We start from the raw sequence: 13,225 nt of genomic DNA, 5'->3' as shown, positions 1-13,225 counted from the left end.
ATAAACATGAATGGTGTGTTGATTTAGAATGTGTTCTCCTGATGGTGGACAGTATAATTATTGCAGATCAGGAAACAATAATGGACACATTTTTTTCTCCTTATTTAGAAAGAGGTGTGCGTTATTGCAAGGTGAAATTAGTTAAAAATAAGAAATATGAACCAAGAAAAATAGAATAGGCAAGTAAGGTAGAGCTGTAAACAAGGTTAGGAACCGAGTCCTACAGAGAAGGGCGGGGGAAGTTAGATCACGGAGTCCTATATGAAAGGCAAGAGTTAGCTCACAAGTTTTGCTCTAGGCATTTTACCAGCCGACTTAAAGAGGAATCAGGTATAAGATTCCTTGCATCTGTAAGGTTAAACGGATTGATTGAGGGAACTGTAACTATTTCAGATTCTGAAATAAAAAAGAAGTTTCAACAGATGTTCTTAGAGAGGATGCTTCTCTCAATATACTACCACCAAAACATAGTTCAATAAAAAATAATTTTAAAGGGGATTACAAATAAATTCCAACAAATTTGGACTGATTCTTGGTATGAGAGAAAAAAAGATAATCCCAGCAGGTTCATTTATATATGGAAATACTCAGATTTATGGGTCGAAGGAACTCGTATTTGAGAGGACCTGTGTTATGAACGCTAGATATCCAGATAGGTTTTAGTTTTTAATTGTATTCGTTGAAAGAAACTGATCTCTTCTTATTTTATTTTATTTATTTTATTTTACTTTATTTTATTTTAATTGTATTGAGACAGTCTTGCTCTGTCACCCAGGCTGGAATGCAGTGGCCTAGTCTCGGCTCACTTCAACCCCTGCTTCCCAAGTTCAAGCAATTCCCGTCTTAACCTCCGAAGTAGCTGGAATTACCAGATGCACCACCACGCCTGGCTATTTTTTTGTTTTTTGTTTTTTTGGAGGGATGGGGTTTCGCCATGTTGATCAGGCTGGTCTCGAACTCCTGGCCTCAAGTGATCCTCCCACCTTGGCTCCTAAAGTGCTGGGATTATAGGCGTGAACCACCGCACCCACTCTGATCTCTAATTTTAAAATTCATCTTATTAAATAACTCTAATTGAATTGGAAAGGTAAAAGTAAAACTGCCTTCATATGCAGACAACATGATTGTTTATGTAGAAAATCCCAAGAATGATACAACTACTGCAGCCAGTATATGACTTTATCAGGTTGCAGAATACAGAGTCATTGTACAAATATCATTGAATTTATATGCACTAGCAACAAACAATTAGGAAATTATAAAAACAGTAATAAGCCTAACAATTTATGCAAGACCTGCACACTGAAAATTATAAAACATTGCTGAAAGAAATTAATAAAGCCCTAAATAAGTGGAGATGTTTATAAATCTGAGGACTCAGTATTAAGATTTCAGTTTTCCTCAAATTGGTGTGTAATTTCATTTGAATCCAAATGAAAATCAGAGCAAATTTTTATAGAAATTGATGTATATTCTAACATTTATATGGAAATGCAAAGGACTAGAAGAGCCAAAACAATTTTGAAGTAGAAGAACAAAGAAGAATCACTACCTGATTTCTGGATTTACTGTAAAGCTCAATAATGATCACAATTTGGTACTGGTGTAAGGATAGATGTATTGATGAATGGAACAGATTATGGAGTTTAGAAAGGAACATGCACTTAATATGGTTAATTGATTTAAAAAAAAAAAGGTGCCCAAGTAATTCAGTTGGAAAAAGGCAATCCATTTAACAGATAGTGCAGGAATCTGTTTACCAAAAAGTTAATCTCAGCCCTTACCTCCTCACTCTGTGTACAAAATTAACTTGAAATGTAGCATAGTCCTAAATGTAAAAGTTGAAGTATAAAACCTCTAAAAGAAAATGTCCAAAGGAATTATTGTGACCTTGGGCAGACTTCTCAGTACATAAAAAGCACAAATCATTTTTTTTAATGATAAATCAGGCTTTATCAAAATTTAAACCTTCTGCTATTTAGAAGACACTGTTAAGAAAATGAGAAGACAAGTCACAGATTGGCAAAACAGATCTGATACAGGGTGTTTGTGCAAAATATATAAAGAACTTTTGCAACTCAATAAGACAACCTAATTTTTTTAAAAAATGGCCAGAAGATTTGAACAGACTCTTCCCCAAAGAAGATAAAAGAATGGCACACAAGCACATGAAAAGATGTTCAGCGTCAACAGGGATATACAAATTAAACGCAGTAAGATACTACTACACATCCACTAGTATAGCTAAGACTGACAGTATTAAGTGGTGACAAAGATGTAGATCAACTAGAAATCTCATACATTGCTGGTTGGAATGCAAAATGGTATAGCTATTTTGAAAAACAGTTTGACAGTTGTCTGGAAAGTTAAGGGTATACTTTCTGTACAGTGAAGCAATCCTTTTGCTAATTATTTACCCAAGAGGTATGAAAATTTGTCCACACCAGAGGCCTGAATGTGAATGTTGATAGCAGTTTTATTTATAATAGACATAAACTGGAAACAACCCCAAAGCTCATTAATTTGTAAATGAATAAACAAATGCTGGTACATTCATACAGTGGAATACTACTCATCAGTAAAAAGGAACAACTTCTAACACCTGTAGCAGTAACAGTGGGTGAATTTCAGAAGTATTTTATGCTACATGAAGGAAGTCAGACACAAAAGGCTACACTCCTGCCTCAGCCTCCCAAGTAGTTGGGATTAAGGCATGTGCCACCACACCCAGCTAATTTTTGTATTTTTTTTTTTAGTAGAGGCGGGGTTTTACCATGTTGGCCAGGCTGGTCTTGAACTCCTGACTTCAGGTGATCCACCCGCCTTGGCCTCCCAAAGTGCTGGGATTACAGGCATGAGCCACCACGCCCAGCCAAAAAGTGAAAATTTTTTTATGTGATTAAAATGTTCTGTACTTTAATTGTGGTATTGGTGATTACATGATACAGATTTGTCAAAGGCTTGTTGCACTTTTCCCAAAAACGGTACATTTTATGTAAATTATAAAATCTTGACTTAAAAACTTACACCCTGAGGCAGGTGGATCACTTGAGGTCAGGAGTTCGAAACCAGTCTGGCTAACATGGTGAAACCCCATCTCTACTAAAAATACAAAAATTAGCTGGACATGGTGGCAGATGCCTATAATCCCAGCTACTCAGGAGGCTGAGGCAGGAAATCGCTTGAACTGGGGAGGCAGAGGTTGCAGTGAGCTGAGATTGGCTGCTACACTCCAGCCTGGGCAACGGAGCGAGACTCTGTCTCAAAAAAAACAACAAAATTTACAAAAGGATTCTATAATAAATGATACATAAAGTCACTTTAACTTTGCACTAAATCTAGTTTATTTTAGAAGTATTTCCAACTTGGAACATAATGTTCTTTTTAATGTAGAATGATCACTAACGCTTCTGAAAATGAAAGATAACAATCCATATACATCTTTTATTTAACAAATATGAAAGTACTTCTGATATTGTCCCAAATAAATTCCTGTATTCTGTGAGCAGGGGATGGATTTCAAGCAAATATATACGTAAATAAGAATAAAGTTATGATTGTGTGAAGTGCAGCAACTGAGAGGTTTTGTGTGCTATGAAGGTGTTTAAGTGAGAAAATAGCACTCTAAGTAAAGGGAACTGGACATTCAAAAAGACCCAGAGACAGGAATAAGCTTGAGTGAATTCTAAAAGTTGACATAAATCAAACAGGAGGTTTGTGGCTGGGTGGTCACAACGAATAATGGGGCCAAGCCAGATCTTGCAGGGTCTTATAGATGGAATTTTTAAGATCTTTAACTGTCATTTGGACTTTGCTGCATAATAAACCATCCCAAAACTTAGTGCCGTGAAGCAACAAACATTATTTCTCATTCTGTGAGTCTGCAGGGCAGTTCATTTGTTGGACTTGCTCAGCTAGAGCTAGGTGGTATAGTTCACACGCATGGCCAACCGTTCATGCTGCCATTATTTGTTGTTCACAGGGTTACCAAAGCAGCAGGAAGGGGCAAGCCCCAGTCCACAAACATTTGTCAGGTCTTTGCTTGCATCACGTTTGCTGTTGTTCTTTTATCCAAAGCAGGTCATATGGCCTAAGCCCTGAGTCTGCGGGCCAGGAGTACCCATGGCTGTGTGCACTGGGAGGGAAATTATTATGACCATTTTTGCCATTAGCCACACTGAATAACCTGTTTATAATTTCAGAATACATTGTAAATTGTTTCATACTTTAAAGTACATTATGGCTGAGCATGGTGGCTCACACCTGTAATCCCAGCATTTTGGGAGGCCGAGGTGGGCGGATCACCTGAGGTCAGGAGTTCAAGACCAGCCTGGTTAACATGGCTAAACCCCATCTTTACTAAAAATACAAAAAAATTAGCTGGATGTGGTGGCGGGTGCCTGTCATTCCAGCTACTTGGGAGGCTGAGGCAGGAGAATCACTTGAAACTAGAAGGTGAAGGTTGCAGTGAGCCGCGATCGGGCCACTGCACTCCAGCCTGGGCGATAGAGCGAGATTCCATCCAAAAAAAAAAAAAGTACATTATAAGTTTTTAACTGGAGCTGGTTGGGTATACCATGCTTTTTGATGAGATGGACTATCCCTTTGCCAGTCTTAATGGGTTTCTTTCATCAAGAGCTCAAACCTTTTACTTTTTTCTATAAAGGTTCAGCGAACTATTGCCAAACAGATTCAGATGGTCCGGCAAGTTGGTAAAGGCCGATATGGAGAAGTATGGATGGGTAAATGGCGTGGCGAAAAAGTGGCGGTGAAAGTATTCTTTACCACTGAAGAAGCCAGCTGGTTTCGAGAAACAGAAATCTACCAGACTGTGCTAATGCGCCATGAAAACATACTTGGTGGGTACACACTGATTCAGTCAATTTCACGTTTGACAAGGCTAGTGGGGGTGCAGGTGGAAGCCTCTATATATGCTTTGAAAACGTGTGAGTTCAACTATATACACTTGTCTAAAGGAAACCCAGTAGAATACATGGTTTAAATATAACATAGTCTGGAATGCCAACCAAGCTGTTTCTTTACTAACCAGTTGAAGAAACAGCAGTGAGCTTCAAATGGAAAATAATACTAGTTTATTGGACTTACTCCCATAGTAATGAAAACACAGTCTTTCATAGATAATTTAAGCAGTGATTTAGGGTAACATATGTCTTTTCCCTTTCATAAGCCCAACAGCCCAACATGCAGTTTCATTGTATGTTCTGTGTTTAATGTGTGTTTCCCCCCATCTCCACATTTACACAATAATAGCAAAGTAATTTAGATATGAGCTGGTCAGTCAGGTGCATAAGGCGATCTGGCTATCCTGAGTTTTCTTTTCCCTTCACCTCCTGTTTTCCTCCCTTTAATTTGTAGAGTGCATAGCACATTGCCAAGCAGGCAATTGTATTAGTTTCCTAGGGCTACTGTATCAATTACCACAAACTGGGTGGCTTCAACCTCCAAAATGTATTCACTCACAGTTTTCGAGGCCAGAAGTTTAAAACCAAGGTGTTGGCAGAGCTGTTGTGTCTCTGAAGACTCTAGGGGAGGAGCCTTCCTTGCCTCTTCTGGCTACCGGTGGTTGCCAGGAATTTTTGGTGTTCCTTGGCTTATTATAGACAACACTCTGGTCTCCGATTCTGTCATCAAGTGGCCTTCTGCCTGGGTGTCTGGGTCCACATTTCCACCTTATAACATCACCAGCCATTGAATTCGGGCCCACCCTAATCCTGTATGAGTTATCTTAACTTGATTACATCTGCAAAGACCCTCTTTCCAAATAAGGTCACATTTATAGGTGACATGGATTCTAGACATGAATTTTGTGGGGGACCACTGTTCAGCTTAGTACATGGCACTCACTGACCTTTTTCTGGAGGGAAGACGGTAGGAGAGAAAGGAAAAGAGCAGGACTGTGGACCTGGCAGTCAACGAACCAGACTGAAAAGGCAGCTGTGATGAGTCACTGATGGGCAAATGGGAGTTGGCTTAATTAGGAGCTGACTCTTAGTTGGACATTCTTAATTTTATTAAAGTGTCCACTTTTTGCTTTGAAATTGAGAGCCTTTTCCACTAGAGAATCATGTAGGTTGATAATATTCTCCAGGTTATTTGTATAATATGTGATCTTTTTCTTTTCTTTTTTTTTTTTTTTTTTTTTGTTTGTTTGTTTTTTTGAGACAGAGTCTCGTTCTGTCGCCCAGGCTGGAGTGCAGTGGCGCCATCTCAAGTCACTGCAACCTCTGCCTCCAGGTTCAAGTGATTCTCCTGCCTCAACGTCCAGAGTAGCTGGGACTACAGGCACGTGCCACCATGCCCAGCTGATTTTGGTATTTTTGGGAGAGACGGGTTTTCGCCATGTTGGCCAGGCTGGTCTCGAGCTCCTGACCTCAAGTGATCCGCCCGCCTCGGCCTCCCAAAGTGCTAGGATTACAGGTGTGAGCCACCACACCTGGCATATGTGATCTTTTTCTTAATCATATTATCACTTTCGTGATTATTAAGATTATAATAAATTTATTGTAGAAGTACAGTTATATGTGTAAATGTAGAAATAAAATTTTTAGTAACACATTCATGATTTGGTGTCAGGCAAATTAAAGTTTCACTATCTGCACATGATACCTAAGTTTTTCTCAATATCTAGAATGAGCATTACTTCTCCCTAGCCATCTCTGATAATGACTAACCTTTTAAACTCATCAACTGGACAGGTTTCATAGCGGCAGACATTAAAGGTACAGGTTCCTGGACTCAGCTCTATTTGATTACTGATTACCATGAAAATGGATCTCTCTATGACTTCCTGAAATGTGCTACACTGGACACCAGAGCCCTGCTCAAATTGGCTTATTCGGCTGCCTGTGGTCTGTGCCACCTGCACACAGAAATTTATGGCACCCAAGGAAAGCCCGCAATTGCTCATCGAGACCTAAAGAGCAAAAACATCCTCATCAAGAAAAATGGGAGTTGCTGTATTGCTGACCTGGGCCTTGCTGTTAAATTCAACAGGTTAGTGGTTCTTTGCCCCACTGTTTTGAAATTTTTTTAATCTCCAAAAGATATTTCCCTATTTGTCTTCAAGATAATGGAATTCTAAAACTGTACACATGCTCGTTTTTAGTAACATAAATATATAATTGGGGGGATTTTGTTCTTTTGACAAAAATTGTGTGCTACTCCTCCTATACATAATTCTTGATATATTTTTGGGGTTTTTTTTTTTTTTCTTTTGAGACAGTGTCTCACTCAGTTGCGCAGGCTGGAATACAGTAGTGTGATCATAGCTTACTGCAGCGTCGACCTCATGGGCTCAAGCAATCCTCCCACCTCAGCTTCCTGAGTAGCTAGGACTACAGGCGTGCACTGCCACACCCAGCTAATGTTTTTATTTTTGTAGAGATGGGGTCTCACTGTGTTGCCTAGGCTGATCTCAAACTCCTAAGCTCAAGTGAGCCTCCCAAAGTGCTGGGATAACAGGTGTGAGCCACTACGCCCAGCGGGATTTCCTTTGTTATAGTCTTAGCCATCCTTCCATTTCAGCTGATGTAAATCTACCTCATTCTTTTTTATAGATGCAGAGTTTTCTTTATCTGGAGGTACTGTAGTTTATTCTTAAGACCCAACTGATGAACATTAAAGGTGTCTTCAGTTGATTATTAAAAAGGTTTTAATGAACATTGTTGTATTTTATCCATATGTTATATATTGGATCCTTGTGCACTTGTACAAGCATTTCTTCATGATGGATTCCTAGAGAAGGGCCTGCTGAGGCAGTGAGTTTATACATATTAAACTATGGTATGTTGCATATTATTTCTTTTAGGAGTGTGCCTTAGTTTACACACCCATAAGCAGTAGAGATAAGGATGTCATTTTTCTATCACCACTTGATAGTGTCAGTATTTTAAAACAAATGCAAGTGTTAGAAATTACAAATTTTTAGAAAACCTTTGAGACCATTTTAATCTCGTAATTCTAGAATGGAGTGGCTGCGTTACACTTCAGAATTCATTTTAGGCTGTAACATAAAAGTTCCAGTCTTTAAAACAACTGTAAGGGACATTTAAATCTGTTGCAGTGTTGTGAGTCAGTGTAGTATTTGTTGGCTCAGATATTTATCAGATGCTATAAGAAAATACAGTGCATATATTGATCACTACTTTAGAGTAATTATTACTAATTGTCAGTATGATCATGTAAACATTGCTAACAACAGAACTATGTTGATTGGACCCATAAAGAAGAAAATGTAATCCTATGTCACAAAGCCTTAGTGTATCATACGAGAGTGGTAAAAGCAAACGATTCCTCTTCTATTTTCATATTCACCACTTCTCAGACATAATTATCTACTGTCTTTTTTTTTTTTTTTTTTAAGACAGAGTCTCACTCTGTTGCCTAGGCTGGAGTGCAGTGGCATGGTCTCGGCTCACTGCAGTCTCCACCTCCCAGGTTCAAGTAATTTTCGTGCTTCAGCCTTCCAAGTAGCTGGAATTATAGTCAAGTGCACACCACTCCTGGTTAACTTTTGTATTTTTAGTAGAGGCGGTGTTTCACCATGTCAGCCAGGCTGATCTGAAACACCTGACCTCAGGTGATCAGCCCTCCATGGCCTCCCAAAGTGCTGAGATTACAGGCATGAGCAACCGTGCCTGGCCTTACTTTATCTTATATTCAGTGTTGTCCTCTTTCTTAGACACCAAACTTATTTAGTGACAAAACCTGACGTGAATGGATGTGAGGTATGTATTGCCCTTATCCAGTTGAGTAGGACTATCGGACTTAGTGTTTTGCTGCAGACACAGTACTGAGTACTGAGTTTGATTAAGAGTGCTGCCCCAACTCTACCGAGGATGTCATGTAGTATGTAGCATATATTTAAAGAAAAATCTGAAAAATGCTAAATTCCACAATACATCTGGCCCCAAGGAGAAAAAGAAGCTTTTATAAAATAGGACAAAAATGCAAGATAAACTATTTTATTCTTAGCCCTCAACTTGGACATTGGCTTTCTTTTGTTTCAGTGACACAAATGAAGTTGACGTGCCCTTGAATACCAGGGTGGGCACCAAACGCTACATGGCTCCAGAAGTGCTGGACGAAAGCCTGAATAAAAACCACTTCCAGCCCTACATCATGGCTGACATCTACAGCTTCGGCCTGATCATTTGGGAGATGGCTCGTCGTTGTATCACAGGAGGTAGGAGTTTGAGTAGTTTCTGATTATATTTGTTTACCCATCATTTTAAAAATAACGGCTCCAGTTATATAACTTTTTATTTTTTAATTTTTGTGGGCATATAGTAGGTGTATATATTATTGGATAAGGAGCTATTTTGGTACAGACATGCTGTGTGTAATAATCACATCTTGGAGAATTGGATATCTGTCCCTTCAGACATTTATCCTTTGTTTCACCAACCAATTATAGTCCTTGAGTTATTTTTAAGTGTACAATTAAATTATTATTAACTGTAGTCCCCCCGTTGTGCTATCAAATACCAGGTCTTATTCATTTTTCTATTTTGTGTCTACTCATTAAACCCTGGCCCCCTGCTACCCTTCCCAATCTCTGGTAACCATCCTTCTGTTCTCTGTCTCCATGAGTTCAGTTGTTTTGATTTTTAGATCTCACAAGTAAGTGAGAACATGTGAAGTTTGTCTTTCTGTGCCTGGCTTATTTTACTTAATGACCTCCAGTTCCTCCATGTTATTTCAGAAGACAGAATCTCATTCTTTTTTTCTGGCTGAATAATACTCCGTTGTGTATAGGTGCCACATTTTCTTGATCTGTTCATCTGTTGATGGTCACTTAGGTTGCTTCCACATCTTGGCTATTGTGAACGGTGCTGCAGCAAACATGCGGGTGCAGATATCTCTTTGGTTAGCTGATTTCCTTTCTTTTGGGTATACACCTAGGAGTGCAATTGCTGGCAGTTACGTAATTTAGATGTCACATACGTCAGAGTCCCCAAGACTGCCCCCAGGTTGTGCGATTTCACTTGAAGGACCACAGGACTCGGCATGTGGTTGTCCCAATGGCTAACATTTATCCCAGTGAAAGGGTACAAATCAAAATCAGCCAAGTTTTAGCAAACCAGGCGAGGCTTCCCAGAGTCCTGTCCCAGTGGAGTCAGGGTGTGCTTCATTCCTCCTACGAGTTGTGACAACACATACAAAGTGTTCTCGTGCAGGGAAGCTCCTTAGAGACTTGGTGCCCAGAGATTTTACTGGAGGCTGGTCACATAGGCATTCTCTGCCTGGCATGTAGCAGAATTCCAGCAGGAAAGCAGATGTGCAGTACGCACCACATTGTTTGCACAAGCAGCCCAGTAGTGGTGAGTCACCCTCACCGTTTCCAGGAGGTTTGATATCCACGTAGGGAACTGTTTACCATTCATGTATCCAGGCACTGGCCAAGGCCAAACCTTGCAAGCCGCCTTTCCTAAGGGAAGGTCTCAGGCCTGCTGTGTGAACCCTTATCTGCACCTCATAAGTCTTTCTACTGCAGAGCAAACTGAAAAAGTAATAAATCTATTCATTAGTAGGAACAACCGTGTGAGTAAATAATTATACTTGAGGGTAAATGGCTGGTTTCGCCTTGCTTATTTTTTGTAAGGAAGATTGGTATGCCCTTTGTTGATGGCCTCTGTCACAGTTGTGATGACATCCCTGGTGGAGGTAGAGGACGTAGTTGGACATAAATAAGAGAAAAACATACATCTGCTATTAAGAGTGAATCATCATGTCTGTATTTTTTCTTGTGTAAGAATCCGTTTTAGTTCCATAGTTTAGCAAAGGATGCTTAATAGATTGGTATATTTTGTCCAGCAACTGTTTTTGTGCTCATGTTTTCTCCCTTACAGGGATCGTGGAAGAGTACCAATTGCCATATTACAACATGGTACCGAGTGATCCGTCATACGAAGATATGCGTGAGGTTGTGTGTGTCAAACGTTTGCGGCCAATTGTGTCTAATCGGTGGAACAGTGATGAAGTGAGTGGAACTCAGTCCCCTGAAGAAGTGATTGGTAAATGCCACGAAAGATAGTCTCTGCTCACTAAACATCTCTTTACTTTTCAGTGTCTACGAGCAGTTTTGAAGCTAATGTCAGAATGCTGGGCCCACAATCCAGCCTCCAGACTCACAGCGTTGAGAATTAAGAAGACGCTTGCCAAGATGGTTGAATCCCAAGATGTAAAAATCTGACGGTGTAACCATCGGAGGAGAAACTCTAGACTGCAAGACTGTTTTTACCCATGGCATGGGTGGAATTAGAGTGGAATAAGGATGTTAACTTGGTTCTCAGACTCTTTCTTCACTACGTGTTCACAGGCTGCTAATATTAAACGTTTCAGTACTCTTATTAGAATACAAGCTGGGAACTTCTAAACACTTAATTCTTTATATATGGACAGCTTTATTTTAAATGTGGTTTTTGATGCCTTTTTTTAAATGGGTTTTTATGAACTGCATCAAGACTTCAATCCTGATTAGTGTCTCCAGTCAAGCTCTGGGTACTGAATTGCCTGTTCATAAAACGGTGCTTTCTGTGAAAGCCTTAAGAAGATAAATGAGTGCAGCAGAGATGGAGAAATAGACTTTGCCTTCTACCTGAGACATTCAGTTCGTTTGTATTCTACCTTTGTAAAACAGCCTATAAATGATGATGTGTTTGGGATACTGCTTAGTTTATGATAGTTTGTCCTGCCTTCCTTAATAATGTGTGTGTGTGTCCATGCACATGCACGCCAGGATTCCTCTGCTGCCATTTGAATTAGAAGAAAATAATTTATATGCATGCACAGGAAGATATTGGTGGCCGGTGGTTTTGTGCTTTAAAAATGCAATATCTGACCAAGATTCGCCAATCTCATATAAGCCATTTACCTTGCAAGTGAGATAGCTTCCCCACCAGCTTTATTTTTTAACATGAAAGCTGATACCAAGGCCAAAAGAAGTTTAAAGCATCTGTAAATTTGGACTGTTTTCCTTCTACCACCATTTTTTTTGTGGTTATTATTTTTGTCATGGAAAGCATCCTCTCCAAAGTTGGAGCTTCTAATGCCATGAACCATGCTTACAAAGAAAGCACTTCTTATTGAAGTGAATTCCTGCATTTGATAGCAATGTAAGTGCCTATAACCGTGTTCTGTATTCTTTATTCTCAGTAACTTTTAAAAGGGAAGTTATTTATATTTTGTGTATAATGTGCTTTATTTGCAAATCATCCACTCCTTTACAACCATACTTTATATATGTACATACATTCATACTGTAGAAACCAGCTCATGTGTACCTCACATCCTATCCTTAAGGGAAGAAATGTTATAAAGTAGAACTAAATATGACTTTTCAGAATTAATGCATTCAAAGTAATATATCAAATCCAGGGCTTTGTTAACTTCAGGCAAAAACTTCATTAGGGTAATATCATCTCAATTTTTTCAAATGAAAGGATTCTTTAATTAGAAATTTATATGTCAGAGCTGTTATAAATTTATCAACTGTTAAATATGTTTTGGACATCTACATCATTTGAGATTTTTGGTTTTTGATTTCTGTTCCCTAACTTGTGAAGACAATGAAAAATCAGGCAGAAATATTTAGTATCTAGTCAGTATCTGTAGCTACACTGTATAACTGTTCTTCAATAAAATGGTACATATTTTATAGATGCCTTGTTATCTCAAGAAATCTGATTTACATAAACTTACACTTCTTTAATGCCTTTTAAATATTAATCTCCTATTCTGAGCAAACAACTCATGAGTACATCAAGTGAGATAGTTTTATTTGATTATAACAAAATAAATGTGATTATGTCACAACATTGTCAAAAAGGTTTAAATTAAACAGGAGAAAATCAGCATATGTCCACCCATTACCAAAATGTGACTATCATTTAAGGTTAAAACTTACAAATTTGTCTACACATCAAATTTCACAAATTTGAAACTTGCCTTAACCATTTTGATTAATAAGTTTCATCTACCATAATTAAAGTCTGAAGTTTTCATCAAGATAAGTAAATTTGCATATGAATAATACCCAATAACTTGCTTTTTCAGAATTTTCCCCATATGTATATTTTAATCTGAGTTGCCATATGATATGATCGCACTTAGAACACCCAATTTACTTAACCTTGGTTTACTTTTGACTTGATACCATAAATCTTTAAAATCATTTGTCATGTTAATAAAATATGTAAAGACA

At 38.6% G+C, this 13,225-nt stretch overlaps 1 protein-coding gene across 1 annotated transcript in view; it reads left to right on the top strand.

Annotated features, from left to right (window-relative positions):
- Positions 1 to 12,683, top strand: part of BMPR1A (bone morphogenetic protein receptor, type IA) — a 169,355-nt gene extending 156,672 nt beyond the window's left edge. Inside the window, exons 9-13 of the mRNA XM_011995389.1 lie at positions 4,667 to 4,859; positions 6,717 to 7,014; positions 9,030 to 9,205; positions 10,872 to 11,002; positions 11,090 to 12,683. Coding sequence (XP_011850779.1) covers positions 4,667 to 4,859; positions 6,717 to 7,014; positions 9,030 to 9,205; positions 10,872 to 11,002; positions 11,090 to 11,215 — 924 coding nt within the window. The 3' untranslated portion in view covers positions 11,216 to 12,683. The remainder of the gene's footprint in view (positions 1 to 4,666; positions 4,860 to 6,716; positions 7,015 to 9,029; positions 9,206 to 10,871; positions 11,003 to 11,089) is intronic.
- Positions 12,684 to 13,225: the final 542 nt, after the last annotated feature.

Source organism: Mandrillus leucophaeus, unplaced genomic scaffold, assembly GCF_000951045.1.
Source record: "Mandrillus leucophaeus isolate KB7577 unplaced genomic scaffold, Mleu.le_1.0 Scaffold488, whole genome shotgun sequence".
NCBI classification, from domain to species: Eukaryota; Metazoa; Chordata; class Mammalia; order Primates; family Cercopithecidae; genus Mandrillus; species Mandrillus leucophaeus.
This window is presented reverse-complemented; position numbering and strand designations above follow the sequence as displayed.